This window comes from Cebus imitator, unplaced genomic scaffold (assembly GCF_001604975.1).
Source record: "Cebus imitator isolate Cc_AM_T3 unplaced genomic scaffold, Cebus_imitator-1.0 Scaffold297, whole genome shotgun sequence".
NCBI lineage: Eukaryota > Metazoa > Chordata > Mammalia > Primates > Cebidae > Cebus > Cebus imitator.
Window position 1 is genome coordinate 427,559 of NW_016107612.1, and position 24,905 is coordinate 452,463.

General features: G+C 48.7%; 1 protein-coding gene across 9 annotated transcripts in view; it reads right to left on the reverse strand.

Annotated features, from left to right (window-relative positions):
- NDRG4 (NDRG family member 4) overlaps positions 1–24,905 on the reverse strand; it is a 48,784-nt gene that overhangs the window by 22,019 nt on the left and 1,860 nt on the right. For all 9 annotated transcript variants that reach the window (XM_017502576.2, XM_017502573.2, XM_017502568.2 and 6 more), the window contains exon 2: positions 2,180–2,274. In XM_017502576.2, coding sequence (XP_017358065.1) covers positions 2,180–2,251 — 72 coding nt within the window. In that variant the 5' untranslated portion in view covers positions 2,252–2,274. The remainder of the gene's footprint in view (positions 1–2,179; positions 2,275–24,905) is intronic.

Below are 24,905 nucleotides of genomic sequence, written 5' to 3' on the forward strand. Positions count from 1 at the left end.
GCCTGGGCAACAGAGGAAGATTCATTTCTACAAAATGAAAAAATTGGCCAGGCGTGGTGGCACATGCCTGTGATCCCAGCTACTTGGGAGGCTGAGGCAGGAGGATCACTTGAGCCCAGGAAGCTGAGGCTGTAGTGGGCCATGATGGCACTCCAGCACTCCAGCCTGGATGACAGAGTGAGGCCCTGTTTCAGAAGAAAAAGAAAAGAAAGAAAAGAAGAAAAATAAAAGAAAGAAAGAAAGACACAGGCAGGAGTAGGGAGGAGGGACTTTTTAGAAAGTTCTGAGAAACTTTCTTCGGAGCTGAATCACCATCTGTGGCTTCCACTCAGCCCACGTTTTTACTGAGAGCCCAGTGTATGCTGTGTGGGGTACTGGGGAGACCTGGGGTGCAAAACAGAACAGATCTCTGCCCTGGGAACCTGTGGAGCAGGGCAGCCAGGCTAAGTGACAGAGCCAGGGCCAGATGTGTTGGGGTTTCAATACTAGACCCAGGGGTTAGAGAGGGCCTCTCTGAGGAGGGAGCATTTGAGCAGAGGCCTGAATAAAACAAGCAGTGGAGCCAGCCCTGTGAATTTCTGGGCTAGTATATCCTAGGTAGATATGCTGCAAATCTGATGGGCACGTTCAAGGAGGCTAGAGAGAAGTCAGCAGGGCACAGGCGTGGGAGACAGGCTGGGGAGCTGGTGTGGATCGCATCCTGGGTCCCATCTCTGACTGAGATGTCTCATTAAGCAGAAAAGAGACATGGCTTATTTTTAATTTAATTTATGTTTTGAGACAGAGTCTTGCTCTGTTGCCTAGGCTGGAGTGCAGTGGTGCAATCTTGGGGTTGAACTTCCTGGCTTCAAGTGATTCTCCCATCTCAGCCTCCCAAGTAGCTGGGATTACAGGTGCTCACCATCACGCCTGGCTCATTTTTGTATTTTTAGTAGAGGCGGGCTTTCACCATGTTGACCAGGCTGGTCTTGAACTTCTGATCTGCCCGCTTCAGCCTTCCAAAGTGCTGGCCTTACAGGTGTGAGCCACCATGCCCGGCCCATGGTTTATTTTAAAAGGGTACAGAGCAAAAGCAGAAGCAAAAAGACCAGGCTCCTGCAAGCATCCCAGGGCGGCAGCTGATGGAGGCTTAGACCAGGGAGCAACTAAACTTAGAATAAAGGGTTTGAAAAACATGCAGTCACCAACCCACCCCGATGTCTGCCCTCGGGTATGTCGGGTCTTATCAGTTCACTCAAGGTTCGGTCTGTAAGATACCCTGTACCCTTCTTGGGGGCAGGACTGCAACCTCATGTGGTTGGATCCCTGGAGCCCTGGATGGCTGCGCAGTTCCAGTCCTGACTGCTCAGTGGCTCCTGGGCTCCCCTCCTTGTGATGAGAGGCTGGGGAAGCAGGATGGGGCAGAGAACAAGCCCTGCAGATTTGAGGGGCTGGGCTCCTGAACTCCCCATCTATAAAAGGAGGGGGGCCCGGGCAACATAACTTGCAGGGACCCCAGCCCTGATGCCTCAGAATCCAGCAAGCAGGGAACCACACTTTTTGCAAAGTGGTTTGTGTCACAGTCACTAGTATGATGACTCTGGGAGGGAGGGAAAGGGAAGGTGGACAGGGTATGGTCACACAAAAAAAGGGTGGCATGAAAGTCACTCTGGCCTCTAACGCCTTGTCCCCTGATGGGGGGGGTCTTTGGGACAAAATCATAACCTGTGACGCGTCCGTCCCACTGCCCAGGGTGTGGCAGTGTTAGGTAGACCCGCCTGGGTGCCGCAGAGGCTTGGGAGGCAGATAAGGATCGCACAGATGGGGAGCACCGTGCCCTGCTGGGGCCAGCACTGCTCAGTGCTCCTGCGCTGTCCAGAAACGGGTTGATACTGCCTCATTCCCCACTAGCTGTTTGACCTTGGCCAACTGGGTACACCTCTCTGTGCCTTGGTTTTCTCTCATTAAAGGGGGATAAGTCTCCTGCAGCACCTCCAGCCCCAAAGATGGCTGAAGCCACCTTAAGGCTGGCTGGGTCTCGGTGGCACTCAGGCCGCCCAGAACTGTCCCCAGGCAGGGACAAGCCTTCTTGGAGTGGCTGGCCCTGGGGAGGGTCGCCTGCAGGGAAGGCGCGCGGTCTCCCTCTTGGCCACAAGGTGGCGCGCTCGGCCCCAGGACCTCAAAGGCGCGACTGACTCACCAGCTCGGTGGCGTCCTGGCCCCGCAGCAGCGGCTTCTCCTCGGGGAATCGCAGCTCCTGCAGTCCAGCCATGGTCACGTCGTGGAGCAGGAGGCCTAGGGAGGGAGGGCGGGGTTGAGGCCTGCTGCAGCGGGGACGCCCGGGCGGAGAAGGACAGCGCAATCCAGGGCTGGGGCGGGAGCACGGGAACTAAACGCACTGTCCCTCTTGTCCCCAAGCGCAGCCCACCCGGGCCCCCAAGGCCCCCAGGCCTTCGTCTGCAAGACTGGCCTGTCTGGCTCGGGGGATGCCATTACAGTATTTGGTCTTTTTTTTTTTTTTTTTTTGAGACGGAGTCTCGCTCTGTCGCCCAGGCTGGAGTGCAGTGGCGTGATCTCAGCTCACTGCAACCTCTGCCTCCCAAGTAGCTGGGATTATAGACGAGCGCCACCACCTCACTAATTTTTGTATTTTTAGTAGTGCCCGGGTTTCACCATATTGGTCAGGCTGATCTCGAACTCCTGGCCTCAAGTGATCCACCCACTTCGGCCTCCCCACGTGCTGAAATTTCAGATGTGAGCCTGTGCCCAGCCTAGTATTTGCTCTTAAAACATGTGGCCAGGTGGGGTGGCTCACGCCTGTAATCTCAGCACTTTGGGAGGCTGAGGCCGGCAGATCACGAGGTCAGGAAATTGAGACCAGCCTGGCCAACATGGTGAAACCATAAAAATTAGCTGGGCGTGGTGGTGTGTGCCTGTAATCCCAGTTACTTGGGAGGCTGAGGCAAGAGAATCTCCTGAACCAGGGAGTCAGAGGTTGCAGTGAGCCGAGATTGCACCACTGCACTCCAGTCTGGAGACAGAGTGAGACTCCAGCTCAAAAAAAAAGTTAAAACATGTTTCCAAATAAAAGAGAAAAGCAACATGATGATTCCTAAAACAATTACAAGCAAAATTCTGCCTTTGAGAAGCAGAAGACAAGCGTGTGTTAAGATGGGCCAGGGAAGGTTGGGATTAGAGGCCCTGGTGGTGTGGCAGGCCAAGTGTGATGTTGAAAGAGTGGGTGCAGGTCTCAATTCAGGCCACCAGCAGGGAAGGGGTGACACACAGGGGCTGTTCAGCTGCTAGAGGGTGCACCTGGGCCCTAATTGCTGGGATACCTCAGGGGCTTCTGAACCTCAGAGGAAGAATGGGTCATACATGCAGGGTGTGTGTGTGTGTGTGTGTGTGTGTGTGGAGTGAGTGGTGGGGGGAGGAAGACAGAGGGTCTCAGAACCCTGCAATTCCTATAGGACCGGCACCACCATCCTTCAATCTCAGGATGGCAGAAGTCAGAATGCACCAAGACAAAAACCAGCCAAGGACATGATCTGGAAATTCATAAAAGAATTAAAATTGGCCAGTACGTACATGGAAAACTATTTAAGCTAACTAGCAGTCAGATATTTAAATTAAGATTTATATTTATTTATTTATTCATTCTTGCCAGGCACAGTGGCTCACATCTGTAATCCCAGCATTTTGGGAGGCTGAGGCTGGAGGAGCGCTTGAGCCCAGGAGTTCAAGACCAACCTGGACAACATAACATGACCCAATCTCTACAAAAAAAAAATAAAGTAGCCGGGTGTGGTGGTAAGAGCCTGTGGTCCCAGCTACTCAGGAGGCTGAGGCGGGAGGATCACTTGAAACCAAGAGTTCGAAGCTACAGGGAGCTATGATTACACCACTGCACTCCAGCCTGAGTGACAGAGCAAGACCCTGTCTCAAATGAATGGATGGATGGATGAATGGATGGATGGATGAAGCCCTTTCTTTTTTTTTGCCGATGGCATTGGCAAAGCTTACACGGCTAGCAAAGGTGCACTGAAACAGACACCTTCTTACATGGCTTGTGAGTATATAAATGGACATATCTTTCTGGAGGGCAGTTTTGCAAATGAATTAAAATTATTCAAAAGGTTCATACTCTCAGACTCAGCAATCCTATCCCATGGAAAAACTTCCTAAGGAAACCAGAGAGGGCAACAAATGATTTGTCTGTAAGAATTCTTACCACAGAGCCATTTATATATTATTAAAAATATTGGGAAAAAATGTCCATCAATAGGGTACAAGATAAACAAACTGTGGTCAATAATAAAAGATTATTTAATATAATGGGAAAATTCCTGTTACAATGAATAGAAAAGCAGTTACAAAATAAATAGACAATATTATCCCATGTATGAAAACTACAAATAGTCTATTAAAAAAAAGCCTAGAAAGCTGTACATTGGCCAAGCATGGTGGCGCATGCCTGTAATCCTTTTGGGAGGCTGAGGTGGGCAGATCACTTGAGGTCAGGAGTTTGAGACCAGCCTGGACAACATGGCGAAACCCTGTCTGTACTAAAATTACAAAAATTATCTGGGCATGGTGGTGTGCGCCTATATAGTCTCAGCCACTGGGAGGCTGAGGCAGGAGAATCACTTGAACCCAGGGGGCAGAGGTAGCAGTGAGCCCAGATCGTGCCACTGCACTCCAGCCTGGGCAACAGAGTGAGACTTTGTCTCCAAAAAAAAAAAAAAAAATTAAAAAAAAAAAAAAAGAAAACAGTACATCAAAAAGTTAACAGGCATTGGCAAGGCACAGTGACTTACACCTGTAATCCCCGTGCTGTGGGAGGTGGAGGCAGGAGCATTGCTTGAGGCCAAGAGTTTGAGACTCGCCTGGGCAACACAGCAAGACCTCATCTTTACAAAAAATTAAAATTTCCCAGGCGTGGTTGCACATGGCTGTGACCCTAGCTACTAGGGAGGATGAAGCAAGAGGATTGCTTGAGCCCAGGAAGTTGAGGCTGCAGTGGGCTATGACTGCACCACCGTGCTCCAGCCTGAGCAACAGATCTATATCCTGTCTCAAAAAAAAAAAGTTATCAGGTGTTATTCCTGGGTGGAGGACTAAAAACTGGGTCTATGATCTGAAATCAGGAAAGAAGCCTTTTTAAAAAAAACCATTTGGTTGAAGATCAGTAACAACTCCTTATTCTTGCAAAGCATTTCACAGCTCACAAATCTCATTTATTTATTTAGAGACAGAGCCTCACTCTGTTCCCCAGGCTGGAGTGCAGTAGCATGATCTCGGCTTACTACAAGCTCTGCCTTTTGGGTTCAAGAGATTCTTGTGCCTCAGCCACCCAAGTAGCTGGGACTACAGGCATGAGCCACCACACCTGGCTAATTTTTATAGTTTTACTAGAGACAGGATTTTGCCATGCTGGCCAAGCTGGTTTGGAACTCCTGACCTCAAGTGATTCTCCTGCATTACCTCCCAAAGTGCTGGGATTATAGCATAAGCCACAAAGCTATTTTATTTCACCCCAATGGGAAGTGAGATGAGGAAACCAAGGCTAAAGGAGGTTTGATCACTTGCCCAGATGGGGCCAAGACTAGACTCCTAATCCAGTGCTCAGGGCTCATTCTACAACACCATGGCCAGCTGACGTGGAAGGACAGAAGGACAGATTCCTTTCTCCCTCCTCTACTGCCTCCCTCCCTTCCTCCCTTCTTTCCTTCCTTTCTCTCCTCCCTCTCACCCTTTCCAATGCTATTTCTAGGTTTTTCTTGCCTGCCTAATATTTCTAGCCTTTCTTAAGGGTAAAGCCCCAGACTTCCCCTTCTGCCCTGAAGGACTGACAATCTCCACCAACTGGTTGGTCAGAAGGCACCCCTGCCCTTTTGCTTCTCCCTGGGCAGGCCCAGTGACTGAAGGCGAACCACGGGTACAGGGTCTCAGGTGGAAGCCATGTCTGTGGCAGGGCTCCTGTCGTGAGACCAGGGGGCAGCTCTGAACCCTCCCTGGGTTTCCTTCCGTCCCATCAGCAGCAAGAAGCATCAGCCCTCCAGAGTGCAACACAGATGGTACCTCGTGATGTGTAGGGGTCCCTGCTGGAGTCTGTTTTGGGGTTTGCAGGTGCTAGGGCTGGACTGAAGGCTGCTGACCGCCCAGGCCCCACAGAAGCCTAAGTGAGGGCTGCGGGCCCTCACCTCCTGGAAGAGTTGTTGTCTTCTGCACCGGGGGCCAGGCAGGGCAGCTCTCGTCCGCCCAGGCCTAGGTCTCTGCACACGTGCCATGCTGGAGTCCTGGCTCCCAGTGGTTTCCGAGGAAACCAGCTAACACAATGCAGATGGGCTGTATTTTTAGAAAGGCATCCTCACGGCTCTCCCGCTCCCATTTCCATCCTTTCTGATGAGTGCACGCTCACCCATCCATCCAGGGTGGGGGTTGGGAGAGCTGAAAGAAGGGTCCCCTCCTTGGAAAACTCTTCCACATCAGGACATTTTAGCCACCTGCCTTCCTGCATACCCATCTCAATTAAACCCCTCGGTAGCCCTGGGTGTCCCTGTGCCCCCTCCCCCAGCCTGTTATGAAACCACCCTGGACACCATCCTCCCCAAGGACCATGCTATTAAAAGGGCTGAGAGTGGGCAGTGCAGGGACAGATGGCCTGTGACGGAGGTGGTGGCGGGGAAGGGGGCAGAGAGAGACCTCATCATCCAGAGAACTGGGAATGTCTCAGCCCATGAAAAACAAGACAGTCCAGGACTTCACTGGAGTTGTGGGGCTCCAGGACAGAGGCCAGAGCTGACACTCCCACAGCGGGGCGGCAGAGAAGTTTCTTCTAAAGAAAGTTATGATTTTTTTAAAAGTAGCTATGTGATAAGTTCTAAGAAAATGAGATTCCTACTAATGAAGTCTGGTTAAGGTCTCCAAGGAGTTAAGCAGCACAGAGGTGGGGGACTCCAGTCTATGAAGTGGTCAGCAGTGGTGCTTTCCACTCTGCCACACTTTTCCCCTTCTTGATCTCTTAGTCCCTAAAGGGCCAGGAGCCGCCCTGCCCAGCCCTTGGTGCAGCTCTCCCAGGAGACACATGTGCAGGGACCTGCTGGGCAGACAGAAGCTGTAAACACGGAGTGGGTCTGGGATAAATCCCAGTGCTCCTACTTCTCAGCGGTAAGGCCTGGAGCCACGGAACCCAGGCTGGCACTTCTCCTGTAACATTCAATGGCTGGCTTTATTTTGGGCAAATCACTCAAAGCCTCACTCATTTGCAATATGAGAGCATGTTGCCCACCTCAGAGAAGTTTGAGGCGCAATAGAAACAATACATATATAAATAACCTTTTTTTTGTTTGTTTTTTTTGAGACGGAGTCTTGCTCTGTCACCCAGGTTGGAGGGCAGTGGTGCATTCTCAGCTCACTGCAGCCTCTGCCTCCCGAGTTCAAGTGATTCTCCTGCCTCATCTTCCCAAGTAGTTGGGATTACAGGCACCTGCCACCACGCTTGGCCAATTTTGTTGTATTTTTAGTAGAGACAAGGTTTTGCCATGTTGGCCAGGTTAGTCTCGAACTCCTGACCTTAGGTGATCCGCCTGCCACAGCCTCCCAAAGTGTAAAACTGACCTTTTTTGTTTGTTTAGAGACAAGGCTTGCTCTAAACAACTGCTGGCTCTGCTCTAAGCAAAGTCCAGGCTGGAGTGCAGTGGCACAATCATGGCTCACAGCAGCCTCTAACTCCTGGGATCAAGTGATCCTCCCACCTCAGCCTCCCAAGTAGCTGGGACCACAGGTGTGGGCCACCAGAGCCCCACTATTTTTTTTTTCATCTTTTGTAGAGACGGGGTCTGGTCTCAAACTCCTGGGCTCAAGCAATCCTCCCACCTCAGCTTCCCAAAGCACTCGTATTACAGGTGTGAGCCACCATGCCCAGCCTAAAATGCCTTTTAAATGAAAGATTTTTGTACATATCTGAATAGAACAAAAATCACATAGGTCATCAGGGTCTTCCTTGTCTTTCCTTGCCTGTTTAAAACAACTTTGGAGTTTTGTATTTTTCCTCTTATTCCTGTGAGAGGACAGATTCACACCTGCACGCAGAGAGGCTAAGCTGATGTACAGAGGGGAGGGGTGGTGCAGGGGATGAGGGAGAGGAAATAGCCCCTTTGGTGGGGGACAGACATGTGAGAAGCTCCTCAAGGGCAAAAGAGCACGGGGAGTGTGGAAACGGTCTCCTTCGCTGTGTTAGTGTAGGCAGATTCCTTAAGAGGAATTGCATTTCAGTTTAATTACTTCTGGTTGCTGATTTGTGTTATTTTCTCCTTTCCTTCTTTTTCTTTTTTTTTTTTTTTTAAGGCAAACAGGATTAAGAGATTCTACTCGTGAAAATAAAGAAAGAAAAGAATTAAAAAGAAAATTGAAAAAAGAAAAAGAAAAGAAAAAATAAATAAGTAAAGGCAAACAGGAGCACTTGGCTCCCACCGTGCAGCCGGCAGGCCCTCCCGCTATGCCTCTGTAACTGTTATTCTATACTAAGACGCTGGCCAGGTGAACCTTCTGATTTATTGGGGTTAAAAATAGAAGGCATGACTGTGGTCATTCCTGGAACTATCCCATAAATGCTTAAATTGATCAGCAGTAGTTACACATCCTACAGAAAGAAGCAATTGCTGAATTGGGAGAACAAGTTCAGTAGTGGTAGGAGATGGTGGGGGGTGGGGGTTTGAAAATACTTTGTGGGGCCAGGCGCAGTGACTCACGCCTGTAACCCCAGAACTTTGGAGGGCAAAGTCGGGTGGATCATGTGAAGCCAGGAGTTCGAGACCAGACTGGCCAACATGGCGAAACCCCATCTCTACTAAAAATTCAAAAATTGGCCGAGCATGATGGCAGGTGCTACTCAGGAGGCTAAGGCATGAAAATTACTTGAGCCCAGAGGGTGGAAGTTGCAGTGAGCTGAGACTGCATCACCACACTGCACTCCAGCCTGGGAGACAGGGCAGGACTCTGTCTAAAAAAAAAAAAAGGAAAAAAAAAAAAAAGAAAATACATTGGAGAATCTGGGTGGACTCAGTGACTAGGGGTCCTACATTCAATGCCCAGGGCCCACAGGTGAGAAGGGTCATGCAATGTGGGGACAGTGCTGCACATGAAGGACCACTCCACACAACAAACCCCCACAGCCGCCCATCGAGAAACAGTAGAATTGAAGGAGAAGACAGCAAGTCAAAAATGCAGTGAAGTTAGAGGACTCAGGAGAAGCCAGACAGAGGAACCAGACCTGTGGGACAGGGAGAGACCAAACAAGAAGAGGCAGAACTGTGGAATGGCTGGTGTTCCTTCAGCCCGAAGGGTGAAGGGGACCCACAGGTCAGGGTCAAGTTCCCATCCACGCTGCCTTGACCATGCGACACTCCTGAGAGTCACAAGGTCTCATTATTATGAGAAATGCCACAGTCAAATGAAATGAGCCATAACCAAGCCTGGCCAGCTCCACCCTGGGGGAGAGGCCCGTGCCATGGAAAAGGAATGAAGTGGCCCAGTGGGAGCCGTGACTCACGTCCAGGCCTGTGCGCCAGGCACCGTGGCCTGTTGTTTCCCTGCTGCTTGCATCAGAGTCTGTGCTCAGCGACACACGGCCACTGCCCCACACCACTGCCTGGTTGGAAAAGCAGCCCCCAAAATCTGGGGCCCCAGACATTGGGGAATCACCCTCCAACTGGACGATATAGGGGGTCTGGAACTGTCCAGGGTGCTGGACCCTCTTATTCCTCTCCCTATCCTATCCTGATCTCAGGTCTGGGACAGCACTGAGGGTGGGGCAGGGATGGGGCCTCCATCTTCCCTCAGCATTCCCGATTCACAGAGGAGAAAAAAGAGGCACAGGAAGGAGCGACTGGTGCAAGTCCTCCTGTGTCTGACCCAGGAGGAGGCCTCAGAATACATGCTCCCACCCACCTACATTTGTTCTGCCTCCCTGGATGCGGGGCGGGACGGAGGATGCAGAGGACATTACTTTCTCCAGCCCAGGCTCCATTTCCCCTCTCTAGGTTCAGCTCCTTGATTTATACCAAACCTGAACTTGACCAGTTCTCCTGCTTTTTCCTTGGGTTGGACATATGAATCCCTATGCTCCCACCAACCACACCACCACCCTGAGCGCGTGCGCGTGCACACACACACCCAGCACATTCCCACTGTCTCAGGCAGCCACATTTGGATCCTGGCCCTCCTGGCTAAAGGCCAAGGCTGACTCAGTAGCACATCCTCCCCTTGGGGATCACATGCCTTTGTTCACGATGTTCCCTGTGCCTGGAATGCCTTTCCCCATCCTATCCCTACAATGGGGGCAATGTAAAAAACAGTCCTTAATATTACCGAACGCTATGTTCCAGGCATTTTACATGTATAAGCTCATCCACTCCTCCTAACTCCTCACTGAGGTAGGGACTATTGTTGCTCTCAATTTGTAGCTGAGGAAGTGAGGCGCACAGAGGTTTAACCAGCCTCAAACGTTACAACTGGTAAGTGATGGAACCTGGCTTTGAATCCACGATGTCTGGGTCTGGAGTCCGCTCATGTGTGGACTCTATCATTTTTTTTTTTTTTTTTAAAGACAGAGTTTCACTCTTGTCGCCCAGGCTAGAGTACAGTGGTGCGATCTCAGCTCATTGCAACCTCCACCTTCTGAGTTCAAGTAATTCTCGTGCCTCAGCCTCCCAACATAGCTGGGATTACCAGCTTGTGCCACCATGCCCATCTAATTTTTGTACTTTTAGTAGAGACGCGGTTTCGCCATGTTGGCCAGGCTGGGACTCTATCATCTTGCTAACCCACTGATGCATGGATGCGTGGTTTAATCTCCCTACTGTCACCACCCAGAGGACAGTGACATAATCTTGTTCATCTGTCCAACCCCACAGAGTCCACTGCTGGTAAACTGGACGGAGGACAGATCAGAAATCTCCATGGCTGACCTGCCCAGAGAAGCTATAGGAAAGCACAGCGTAAACATTTTTGTTGCTCAAATACCACTGTTCCAATGTCACTTACAGGCATAAAGCAGTATTCAAATGCACACCATCAAGGTGTGAAGATCCTTCCAGGAGCGGCTGCTCTGGTACGAGACTGCTTGATGGGACTTCCAGGGCAGTGAGTTTGGCCACAAAAGTTGCAGGGAGCAGGGCAGGGCATGGTGGCTTATGCCTGTAATCCCAGTACATTGGGAGGCTGAGGCAGGTGGATCACTTGAAGTCAGGAGGTCCAGATCAGTCTGGCTAACAAGGTGAAACCTCGTTTCTAATAAAAATTTAAAGATTAACTGGCCATGGTAGTGGGCATGGTAATGGTAATCCCAGCTACTCAGGAGGCTGAGGCAGGAGACTCATTTGAACCTGGGAGGTGGAGGTTGCGGTGAGCTGACATAGTGCCACGGAACTCCAGCCTGGGCAACAGAGTGAGACTCCATCTCAAAAAAATGAAACAAAACAAAACAAAAAACCATAAAAAACCAAACAAAAACAAAAAACCACAAGAAAAACTTGGGGGTGCAGATGCAGCCTCAGCACCTCCTGCAGCTCGGCCTGGGCGCTCTCCTTCCTCTCAAATCCCATGTGTGGCCAGTCTCCCCACGGGGTTTGCCAAAATCTCCTAAAGGAGATAGATTTAGTAGCACTCCCATTTTAGGGCTCAATAAGGAGAAAGAACATATTATGGACTCAAGGGAAATGTGGGCAAAGATCTGGGATAGGAATTCAGAGAAGAAACTGCATGGGAAAAGCATCTGCCCTGCTTCACTGGCCATCAGAGAAATACACGTGAAACAATGAGCAGTGTGACCTGCTCAGATCGAGGCTTCTCAGATACTCCTAGAGGACAAGGACATCTGTTTTGTTCACTGGGATGTCCGCTGTGTCTATGACAGTGCTGGGCACAGACACTCAACATTTCTGTTCAATGAAATAAGTAAATGAACGAATCATTCTTTATACAGACCACACATTACTAAAAGACCGATAATATGCAAGGTTGGTAAGGTTCTAGGAAAATGGGCACACTTATGCTGCTGGCTGGATGGGAGTGGGTTCAACTTTATTGGGAGAACAACTTGGTAGTGTGTTAAATGCAAATATCTGTCAACTCTACAATTCTGTGTCTAGGTATGTATCCTAAGGAAAAATGCCTATGTGTACACTAAGAGGCAGCACACAAGTGTGCTCCCCTCGCAGCTGAGTGCAGGAGTGCCATCTCAAAACTACCTCAGTGAGCATCAGGAGGATGGTTAAATGAATTACAGAACATCTATGCCCTGGAGTACCATGCTGTCATTAAATAACAAGGCGGCTCCACTCAGAGCGTGAAAGCATTCTAAAATATGCAATTCAGAAAAAAAGGCATGTCACAAAATAATGTGTAACAATAATCCCATTTATGGCTGGGCGCAGTGGCTCATGCCTGTGATCCCAGCACTTTGGGAGGCTAAGGCAGGAGAGTTGCTTGAACCTGGGAGGCGAAGGTTGCAGTGAGCCGAGATCATGCCATTGCACTCCAGCCTGGGCAACAGGGCGAGACTTTGTCTCAAAAATAAAAATAATCCCATTTATGTAAAAAATATACGCATTGAACAGGTACATATATTGGCAACTTCCAAAAAAAAATCCTCAAATGATTCAGGGTAAACTGTAACAGTGCTTATCTCTGGAGAAGGATATGGATTTAGAAGGGTATAAAAGGGAGATTCTTTTTTTAATCCTATATACCAGATTTTATCAAATCTAAGATATCACTGATTACAAGTGACACTAATATTTTATGTATAAGAAAAAAAAACACTGCCAGTTAAATTAAAACATACTTTCCTCCTTTTTAACTTATTTTGAAAAAAACTTAGGCTTACAAAATAATGCAAAAAAAAAAAAGAAACTACAAAAACAAAACAAAACTAGCACAGAAACACATAAATTTCCCACATACGCTTCACTCAGGTTCCCCCAATGTTATCATGCTACAGAATCACAATACAATTAGAGAAACCAGGAAATTAAACACTGATTGATACATATGGTGAAGTAATATACAGACTTACATCAATTTTACCAGTTTTCCCCAATAATGCCCTTTCTTGGGTCTAAGACCCAACCCCGGATGCCACATCATCTTTAGTTGCCATGTCCCTAGTCTCCTCCAAATGGGATAGTTCCTCAGTCCATGTTATGACCCCTTTTTTTTTTTTTTTTTTTTTAGATGGAGTCTCACACTGTCACCCCAGCTGGAGTGCAATGGCGCGATCTCAGCTCACTGCAACCTCTGCCTCTCGGGTTCAGGCAATTCTCCTGCCTCAGCCTCCTAAATAGTTGGGATCACAGGCACCCACCACCATGCCCAACTAAGTTTTTGTATTTTTACTAGAGACGGGGTTTCACCATGTTGGCCAGGCTGGTCCTGAACTCCTGACCCCGTGATCTGCCCGCCTCGGCCTCCCAAAGTTCTGGGATTATAGGCAAGGCAGAGCCACCACGCCTGGCCGACCTTGACACTTTTGAAGAGTGTGGGCCAGCTGATCAGTAGAATGCCCTCGCTTTGGGTTTGTCTGTTGTTTTCTCATGATTAAACTGAGGTTATACATTTTTGGGAAGGATAGGACAGAAGTGCAATGCCCTTCTCAGTTTATATCAGCAGGCGCATGATGTCAATCTGTCTTATTACAGAGGATGTTAACCTTGATCCCTTTGATAAGGAGCTGTCTGCCAGGTTTCTTCACTGAAATGCTACTATTCTTCCCTTTGTAAGCAGTGTGGGAAGATACTCTGACACTATGTAAACATCCTATGTCTCATCATACTTCCCCACCCCCTCCACCCCCTTTACCCCTGCTAATTTTAACAGCTATTGATTTTTGCCTACAGCAATTATTACTTTGGTGGTTGCCTAATGATAGTTCTTTTTTTCCTGCTGAAGAAAAGGAAGAAGATACTTTTCTATTTCCATAATCTCTTCTACACTTACTGGAATTATCCTGTAAGAAAGAGTTGTCCTTTCTCTTCCTTTATGCGATTACTTATTTACATCAATATGGATTCATGGATATTTATTTTACTCTGTGGATTAAAGGCCATTGCTATTATTATTTGATTAATTGTTCAAAGAGAGCCAGGTTTGGCCATTGCGAGTTCCCTTAAGGAGGCTCCTACGTGCCTTCAACATGTACCCATTATTTTTTGAGTTTCAAATATTCTAGCTTCATTACATGTTCTAAGCTGATCTTGTACTTTCTCTGCCTCAACCATGAAATCAATCATTTCTCCAAGGAGCACTAGTTCGCTTTATTGGAGGATGATGTTTAGAAACCAAGATCTGGACACCAGGTATGCTCATGCTCCTGGGTGTCATTGGTCTAGGCCCTCTTAGCAGGCAGACCTTTGAATGTATGCAAGATACTAACACACACACACACAATTTACATCTAAATCTCTCTCTCTCCATACATATAAGGAATCTGGAATTTATACTGGTAACTTTAACCCTAGTTCGACACCAGAGTGCATTCTAGCTTTCCCCCTTTGATTGCAATTTTTTTCTCCAGTGGTGAGAAACCTTGCTCTCATTATCCATAATATTTTTGCTTATTTGTTCATTCCTGGGGATACACACAAAGTGGTATCAGAACTACTACCCCTGTGATGAGTTCCTATCATTCAGGGGTCTTTTTGTACTTACTGAAAGAACTCTTTTAGAATATATTAGAACAAGATTTTTTAAAAAAGCATCTATTACACTTGTAAATTTTTAGAAAGGAAAATATAATTGAAATAAATTGTTTAAGGTATTCCTTTTCACATTCTGAGTCCAATGTCTCTTAATCTGTCTTGGGGTTTTTGATGCCTGCGCTATTCCACACAACCTGAGCTTCTCTGGCATTGAGGATGCTCTACTACTATCTCTGGGATTTCCTTCTGAGCTGCTGATGTCCACTCGCAAGTTCTGATGTTCATGTGATGGCAGTAACAGATGGTGCCCCCTTGCCAACAGAGACTGTCTGATGCATCCCAATCTTAGAAATGTTAAAGTACAGAAAAAAGGTGCATCTTAGAAAGGACATAACATAGCCCTTTCATAAAGTAAGAAGCCAATGTACAGCACCAATGTGTAAACTCTGTTTCTCTACACAGCACGGCTCCAGGTGTTAAGCACAGTCATTACAATAGACACAATAAGGTTCTAATTCTAAGACCAAGGGGAAGATGGAGCTAGAATCCCAATCACACATTCCACTTGGGCAGCTTCTACAAGGAACCAGTGAAAGAGTACTACTGCAGCAAAGACTGCTAATTGTCCTCCCATGTCTGTTCTCCTCTTCTTAATAATAATCCCCGTATTTTAGATGAGTAGGTGGATGACGGGAATAAACTTTATTTATGATGATGTGATGTTCTGCCAGTGAGAGGAAAATGGAAGCATGTGGCTTTCAGGCAGTGTTCTTAAAAGGGGAGACATGGCCGGGCGAGATGGCTCACGCCTGTAATCCCAGCACTTTGGGAGGCTGAGACAGGTGGCTCACTTGAGGTCAGGAGTTCAAGACCAGCCTGGCCAACATGGTGAAACCCTGTCTCTACTAAAAATACAAAAATTAGCTGGGCGTGGTGGTCAGCACCTGCAATCCCAGCTACTCGGGAGGCTGAGGCAGGAGAATCACTTGAACCCAGGAGGCAGAGGTTGCAGTATGCCAAGATGATGCCACTGCACTCCAGCCTGGGTGACAGAGCGAGACTCTGTCTTAAAAAAAGGTGGGAGACATGCCATTCTTTGATTCTTCCTCCTGCCTTCTGTCTGGAATACAGGTGTGATGGCAGGGGCCTGAACAGCCATTTTAGCCCCAAAGACAGGATTCTAAAGGTGCAACGTGGCGCTATAGAAAGAGTCAAGGTACCTGACAATCATGAAGCTATGATTTGGGAATCCTCTACTTTGAGATCCTGGTTATGAAAGAGAAAAATACACTTTAATCTTGCTTATTATTATCATGGATTTTCTGTTACACACAGTTGAAGCTAATCTGAACTTGGGATATTTTTCTTGGAGACTCATCCTATCGTGCTAACGGAAGTCAAGGAAAAAGGAAAGGGTGGGGCTTTCCCAAAGAAAACCAGGAAAATGCTAGAGCAAACCTGCAACTTCCTCTCTCCAGCAGGCAGCGTAGTCCATGAGGCTATTCTCTCCGGCGGTTTAAACCAGAGCCAGCCCCTCCTAACCCACACTCACACGCTCACAATAATTGTACTGACATAGGTAACCATGACCTACATTAAAAGGTTAAAAGCTTAGTTTGGCACTTTTTGTCACAGATTCTCACATTTCTTTCACACAGGTGCCTTACTCAATTCAGCTGTGTATCTTTGCTCACTCTGGCAAATTTCCCAGATACACGAATCCTGGATCTTTGTGCAAGATTCAAACAGGTAAACTGAGGCAACGAACCTTCTCTGGCATGTCTACAATACAGTCTCCAGTAAAGAAAGAGCCCGAGGAGCATCTTTCTTACTGGGCATTTTTCTCACAGAAAGCCCCCTAACTTCTCTGAAATGCCTAATTTATTAGTGTTTGAGGAATGACATTCACCTGGCAGAGAGGGACCCCATTCCAAGCAATTCCCAGAGCTTTCCTGCCTCAAATGCAATGTCTGCAGAGGGGGCTACCTGCATCGGTGCCCACCTGGCACCCAGATCCTTTCTTCTAACAGCACCTGGGTTTCCTTTGGGGAAACCACCCTTCCCTGTTCTCAGGACATGTGGTTCAGCCCCAAATGACCATACCCAGGGGTGGCCCAGGCCTACATCATTCATTCATTCATTCATTCATTCACCAGATACTGATTTGGCGCCTACTGTGTTCTAGGACTGGAGATAAAATACTGACCATTATAAACAAACATTTCTACCTTCAGGAGCTTTCTGGGTGCTGGTCGGGGAGGCAAACAATCCACAAACCTAAGTAAATACTCAGCATGTCAGACATCCTAAAAGCAATGCAGGAAGCAACTTCACAGGAGGGGAGAGCAGGGGATGTGAAACAGGGCGGTAAGAGTGAGAAGCCACCTGCTGAGAAGGGGATATGAGCAAGACTTGAAGGAGGTCCAGCAGTGAGCCTTGGGGATGTCCAGGAAGGGCACTCAGGGCAGGGGGAGCAGCAAGCACAAAGGCCAGGAGGCAGGCGCCTGCATGCTTGAGCCTGGCCAGGCACTGTGGCTCACACCTGTAATCCCAGCACTTTGGGAGGCTGAAGCAGAACTGAGGCCAGGAGTTCGAGACCAGCCTGGCCAACATGGTGAAACCATGTCTCTACTAAAAACATAGAAGTTAGCTGGGAGTGTGGTATGTGGTGCACACCTGTAATCCCAGCTATTTGGGAGGCTGAGGCAGGAGAATCACTTGAACGTGGGAGGCAGAGGTTGCAGTGAGCTGAGATTGTTCCACTGGACTCCAGTCTGGGTAATAGGGAGACTGTCAAGGAAAGGGAAAGGGAAAAAGACAGGGAAAGGGAAGGGGAGGGGCAGAGCCAGGGTGGCTGCAGCGGGGTGAACCAAGAGGGGAGGAGATGAGGACAGAGGTGGTAAGGATTGGGGTGCTGGTCCCATTCAACCCTGAAGGTTGTTAGGGAAATTCTGGCTTTTATTCTGAGTATAATCATGCACTGGAGGGTTCTGAGCAGAGGGCTGATGTGATACGATTCACCGTGAAGGATCCCTCCTCCTGGGGGTTAGAGTGGAAATGGGGAGATCAGTTATTAAGGTGTGGCTGGCTTGCCAGACAGTGGCAATGCAGGAGATGGATGAAGTCCTCAGCTTCTGGGTGTGTTCTGAAGGTAAAGCAAGGTGGAGCTGCAGATCCATCAGTCATGGCAGGGGAGGAAGAAAGAAGTTAGGGTGACTGGTGGAGCCATGGAGGGACAGAACTATCATTCAGGATTTAGGGAAGACCTTGGGAAGAAGAGGTTTGGGGGAGAGACGAGGGGTGTGGTTTTAGACCTAAGCCAGGTGAAGCTGCCCATGGGCAGGTGGATGTAACAGTCTGCTTCAGGTTGGCACGGTGGCTCAGGCCTGTAATCCCAGCACTTTGGGAGGCTAAGGTAGGAGGATTACCTGAGCCCGGGAGTTCGAGACTAGCCTGGGCAACATATGGAGACCCTACCTCCACAAAAATTTAAAAATTAGCTGGGCATAGTGATGCATGCCACAGTGACCTCAGCTACTTGGGGGTGGAGGCTAGGGTGTGAGGATCATTTAAGCCCAGGAGGTCGAGGCTGGAGTGAGCTGTGATTGTGCCACTGTACTCCAGCCTGGGCAACAAAGTAAGACCCTGTCTTTCTGTATAAAGAAATGAAGGGAAGAGAAAGGGAGGAAGAAAGAGGAGGAGCAGAGGAAAGGAGAATATATAATGCAGTATGTATGTATGTATGTATGTATTTATTTTGAGACTGAGTCTCACTCTGTCACCAGGCTGGAATGCAGTGGCAAGATCTTGGCTCACTGCAACCTCCACCTCCCAGGTTCAAGTGATTCTCCTGGCTCAGCCTCCTGAGTAGCTGGGACTACAGGCATGCGCCACCACGCCCAGCTAATTTTTGTATTTTTAGTAGAGATAGGGTTCACCATGTTGGCCAGGTTGGTCTTGAACTCCTGACCTTGTGATCCACTCGCTTCAGCCTTCCAAAGTGCTGGGATTAAAGGCATGAGTCACTGCTCCTGGCCTATAATACAGTTTTAAAAAAACAATTCATACTTCAGACCCTTGGGAGGAGCCACTTCAAAGATACCACCATAGACAGACTAGATGAGGTCATCTAGGGAGTGGATGAGGACAGGGAAGATGTCCCAGCACTGAGCCCCAGAGGAAGACAATGGAGAGAGAGCAGCAAAGCGAGTGAGCAGCCACTGAGGCAGGAGCCAGAGGAGTGGGGTGGCCTGGAAACCAAGTGGACAGAGCCCTGGGCCCAGTCTCAAAGGCCTTTGCTGGAATCCTTGGGGAGGGAAAGCTCTTCCCCAGCAATGGGGTTTTCGGGAGGACGGTCTGTGAGCCAGCAACCACACTGCCCCTGTGAGGAAGGGCCTGACTTAGAGCTCAAGCAATCCAGAGAACCAACTAATAGGAATGAGGGAGAGAAAGACAGAGCCCGATGGCCCTGTGTCCACTGTGCTGGCCGGGGACACCCCATGTTCCTCTTTGTATCAGTCTAAGTTTTGTTTCTGTCACTTGTACCCAAGAGACCTAACGTAATTTCTAAGTTATTTTCTCCTGTGTGATGGGGGTGGGGTGGGCGAGTGAAGCCAGCATCCCGCCTCTCCCTTTGGTAATCACCCGGGAGCCCAGCCCCAGTGTGGGGTCAGAGCTTCCCACGTGCTTGACGGCAGGCCCTTTCTACCACACAATAGCAACACCATGGTCCAGTCCAGAGTAGTTCAGGCCTTTCCCAACCCAGGCACTTTCAGAGATAGACCCTAAGCCATGATGGCGAAAAACGCCCCCAAGCCATTCTGGTCATCCTCCTGGGTGCTTGCCTTGTAGGTTGCAGGAGACCTCTGGGTCATCCCTGACAACTGCTTCTCAGCTCCGCCCCCATGGGTCGAGCACAGAGTGAATACTCTGCAGCTGGTAAGGGCTTTGGGAGCAGTGAGCTGGGTACCCTTTTTTTATGGATGAGGCAAAGGCTAGTGCAAGAGCTCTCCCAACTTGAAGGGGAGCCCGCCGGCTTCCCCCTCCTACCCCAGAGCCCAGGCCCAGCAGCACATGTATCCTCCAGAAAAACAAGTGGGCAATATTGTTAAAAGCCATTTTTGGCACCCCTAGAGCTGTCAGGAAACAGTTTGGGGTGCAGAGTATCATCCTAGGAACTGCAAATCTTGGACTTGGTTATGAGACTCCCCTGCTCCCTGCTCTCTCACACACACATGCTCTGGGGAGAAGATATCCCAGAAATATTTCCCCTGTCCCCTCCAAAGAGGCTGCAGTTTCACCTTCCTCATCTCACTGCCTAGGATGGGACCTATCAGCAGGCACACAGCACCTGCCCTGCTGCCCCCACCAACAGGTGAACTGAAGCAGCATCTAGATCCCCAGGGGTATTTGTTATGGGGCTTAAGACACCTGATTACACTGGCTGGTGGATACATTTCACCTGTGGTTTGGAATCTAAAGCACTGAGGAGACCAGGTTTATGCTGGCTGGGTGGAAGTGCCCATCCCACTTAGGATTTGTGTGAGGCTCTTCAGTTTACATTAACAGTGTCGTGGTGCCCTCTCTGCTGATCCCAGCTGATCCCTGGGACTACCCTGGGGCTGAAGGCAGGCTCAGGTCAAGTTCACACAGCCGGGGCGATCAGGACCAGGCTTGCAGACTCCAACCCACGGTGCTGCCCTCAGTGCAGGCCAAGGCATGAGTCTGATCTGTACACACCCCTGCTAATTTCCTGTGGCTGCTATCATAAATCACTGCAAAATTGGTGGCTTAAAGCAACACATATTCAAGCCGAGATCTTGCCACACTGCCCTCCAGCCTGGGCAACAGAGCAAGACCCTGTCTCAAAAACAAACAAACAAAAAAAGCAACACACATTCATTCTCTTACAGTTTTGGAGGTCATTAACTCCAAAATCAATTTTACTGGGCTGAAATTAACGTGCTGGCAAGCTGTCTCCCTCCGGAGGTTCTAGGGAGAATCTGTTCCCTGCCTTTTCCAGCTTCCAGAGCTGCATTCTTTGGCTGGTAGCCCCTTCCTCCACCTTCAAGGCCAAGCAGAGCTTCTGGCTGAAGCAATCATATCGCCTCTTCTTCTGTTTTTGAATATCCCCTGCTTCCCTCTTATAAGGACACATGTGGTTGCATTTAGAGCCCACCTGGATAATTCAGGAAAACATCTCCAACTCAAGATCCTTAACCACACCTGCACAGTCTCTTTTGCCACGTCAGGTAACATTTACAGGTTCTACCGATTAGGATCCATCTATCTTTGGGGGCAATTATACAGCCCAGCACAACTTCCCTCCAAGGTTCCCATGGCTCCACCTTTGCCTCCATTTTTCACTTTGCTGGTTCCTCCTCCTTAGACTTTAAGGAAAGTCAGCTTCGCCATCCACTTGGAACCACTCCTCATGGGCTTTTTCCCTCTGTCCACTGGACTCTAGCTCAGCTTCAGAATTCCCACAGGATTGGTTTTTATCAGCATCTAGTGCTTTGCATTAATTTTTAGTTTTTTAAAAAAAATTAGCCTTCAGATGGAAATTTTTTAGTTTTTGGAAACAGAATTTGCTTTTTTTTTTTTTTTTTTTTTTGAGACAGAGTTTCGCTCTTGTTACCCAGGCTGAAGTGCAGTGGCGCGATCTCGGCTCACCTCAACCTCCGCCTCCTGGGTTCAGGCAATTCTCCTGCCTCAGCCTCCTGAGTAGCTGGGATTACAGGCACACGCCACCATGCCCAGCTAATTTTTTGTATTTTTAGTAGAGACGGGTTTCACCATGTTGACGAGGATGGTCTCGATCTCTTGACCTCGTGATCCACCCGCCTCAGCCTCCCAAAGTGCTGGGATTACAGGCGTGAGCCACCGCGCCCGGCCCCCAGAATTTGAATTTCTTGTAACACACATTTACTGAGAAAAATGAGAAAAACAGAAGACCAAAAAGAAGAATGTGAAAACCACATGGAATCCCTTTAACAAAAGAAGCTGCTATAAATGTGTTGGTGCGTATCCTTTTATTCATTTTCCAATGCTCATCTAATCACCAAAGAGAATGTTTCTAAAACCAACAAAAAATATGTTTTGAAACATCTGTTGGACTCTGGAGTCAAGATATTCTGGTCCAAATTCCAGCTGGTCACTTACCATCTGTGTGCTTTTTGCCAAGTTACTTAACCTATCTGTGCCTCAGTTTACCTATCTGTAAAAAAAAAAAGAAATGATAGCACATACCTCCTAGGGCTGTTATGATGTTGGATTAACATACAGCATGTGCGTAAGACTGTGCCTGGCACACAGCAAATGCCATATATGTGTGAGCTGTCATCACCATTAGTATTACACTATTTAAGGAGACATCTGTTCAGATGGATAAATAACCTTTGGCAGTATCATTCCCAGCTACCTGGGGTTCTCTGGTATGAGTGCACTGCTGCTCTACTGTGAGGCATTTAGCTTGTTTCCAGTTGTTTTTTTTCCTTTTTTCCTTCTATAAACAATGAAGGGATAAATATCCTTGAACAAACACCTTTGCAACACATCTTTATTTGTTCCTAAAAATTCAACTGCTGAGTCAGAGATCACACATATTTTTAAGGTTTTGATACATCATTGCCAACTTGCCCTTCAAAATCCTCTACCCAGCGGAACAGCATGCCCCTCTCCCCACACCCACCCTCCCTGGGCACACCCAATGACCCTCATGCCTCCCCTCTCCTCCAAGGGACCACGCTTCCTTACTCAACCATGTGTGTGCCTCCACATCAACATCGCAGAACCCCAGTGAAGCAGAGGAACTGGAAAAGAGGACTCAGCGTCCTGTTTTCCGCCTCCTAGGGCAAACCTCTGCCTCAGTTTTCCCCATATGTAAAATGTGGGTCAACACATCTGCCAACAAACACAAAAATCGTCTATAAAATTGAGTGGGGCTAGATATTCCAGGTATTCAAATGAAAACAAAATTCTAAACAACTGGTAAAACTTTTCTTAATCACACATCAAGTATATTTGAGACAATTTCCAAGATCCACTACTCAGAGCCCAAATCTGCCATTTTAGAGCTCTGACTCTGAAACCATTTTGGAAACAAAGTGCTCCAGTGCCGATGCGCAGAAACAAGTGCCTTCCTACTTGCGGACAGACCCGTGTCCCACTTTCACATGTCAGGCTACAAAATAAAAAACTCACCCGGCTACTGAAGGCCCCAAGAACCTGCCCTCTGAGAACTGTAATGAGCTCGTGTGCAGGTGTGATGACGTCCTGGACTCCCTCACAAGTATCACCTTGGCTCCCCACAATATATATATTTGTGAGACACAGTCTTACTCTGTTGCCTAGGTTGGAGTGCAGTGGTGCAATCTCAGCTCAGTGCAACCTCCACCTCCCAGGTTCAAGCAATTCTCCTGCCTCAGTCTCCCCAGTAGCTGGGACTACAGGCACACACACCACCAAGCCTGGTTCATTTTTGTATTTTTAGCAGAGATGGAGTTTTGCCATGTTGGCTAGGCTGGTCTCGAACTCCTGACCTCAGGTGATCTACCCATCCAGGCTTCCCAAAGTGCTGGGATTACAGGCATGAGCCAACTGCTCTGGCCTCACAATGTTAATGAGGGCTATTATTCCCATCTTACTGTGAAGACTGATACTGAAAGAAGGTAAGAATTTGCTGGCCGGGCACGGTGCCTCATGCCTGTAATCCCAGCACTTTGGGAGGCCAAGGTGGGTGGATCACGAGGTCAAGAGTTTGAGACCAGCCTGGGCAACATGGTGAAACCCCATCTCTACTAAAAATACAAAAATTAGCGGGGCTTGATGGCATGTGCCTGTAATCCCAGCTACTCAGGAGGCCGAGGCAGGAGAATCGCTTGAACCTGGGAGATGGAGGTTGCAGTGAGCTGAGATCTTGTCACTGCACTCCAGCCCGGTGCCTGGTGACAGAGCAAGACTCTGTCTTAAAAAAAAAAAAAAAAAAAAAAAAATTCCCAGGAGCTGAGCAGAAAGGAGACCCTAAAATTCACATCCTCCGATTCCAAAATCCCTGCCTTCCTTGTTCCTGTTGCAGCAAGACTGCCCTCCACACACACAAACACATCTCAGAGAGGCCTGCGCTGTTCTGAGAACCCAGCAAAGGAACTGGAACACCCTGGAGGAGGGAATCTGGAAACTGGAGCAAAGTGGGAGGAGAAGGAGCCCCCAGCACAGTGATGGAGTGCACTGGGGAGACAGCCTGAGGACACCGGCTGCACAACTGTCCTTTGCTGGCCACTTGCCGGAAGCTGCTCTCGATATCTTAAACGCTGTCACACCTAATCTCCAAAGGTCCCAGCCAGGCAGGCACCACGACGATCCCATTTTACAGATGAGGAAAGTGAAGTGTGGAACAGCTATTAGGTTGTCCCAAAGCCAGGCAGTCAGAATGCCATGGGACAAGGCCAGGCGTGGTGGCTCATGCCTGTAATCCTAGCACTTTGGGAGCCAGAAGCAGGCAGATCACTTGAGGTCAGAAGTTCGAGACCAGCCTGGCCAACATGGTGAAACCCGTCTCTACTAAAAATACAAAAATTAGCCAGGCGTGGTGGTGTAAGCCTGTAATCCCAGCTACTCGGGAAGCTGAGGCACGAGAACCACTTGATGCCGGGAGGTGGACGTTGCAGTGAGCCACCTGTGCCACTGCACTCCAGCCTGGGTGACAGAGCAGGATTCCGTCTCAAAACAAAACAAACAAAAAACCCATGTTGCTTTAAAAGCGTTCCCTCCAGGGAGTTAACAAGTTCATCAGCCTGGGTAGTTCCTTTCCAAGTCAGGTGATCAGGACCTGCCTCAAGTGAGCTCCACAAAGTTGGCAAGGTATTGGAGAGGGTGCCAGCCCCATGGCTAACTGGGCTCAACGCTGGCACTTCTGTGCACCCACAGTTTCCAGTGCCCCAGGAACAGCCTCCACCTCCCCTTCTCTGCAAGTCTGTCATCAGCTACTGTTGATTGATTGGTTCATTTTTTGTAAAGATGGGGTCTCGCTGTGTTACCCAGGCTGGTCTTGAACTCCTGGCCTTAAGCGATCCTCTGGCCTCGGCCTCCCAAAGTCCTGGGATTACAGGTATGAGTCATTGCACCTGGCCTGCTACTGCGGATTTAATAAAACCTCACCCAACCTACCCAACCCCCACCTTCCAGCCCCCTCCCCCACAACACACACGCACATTCTAGGTCATCCAG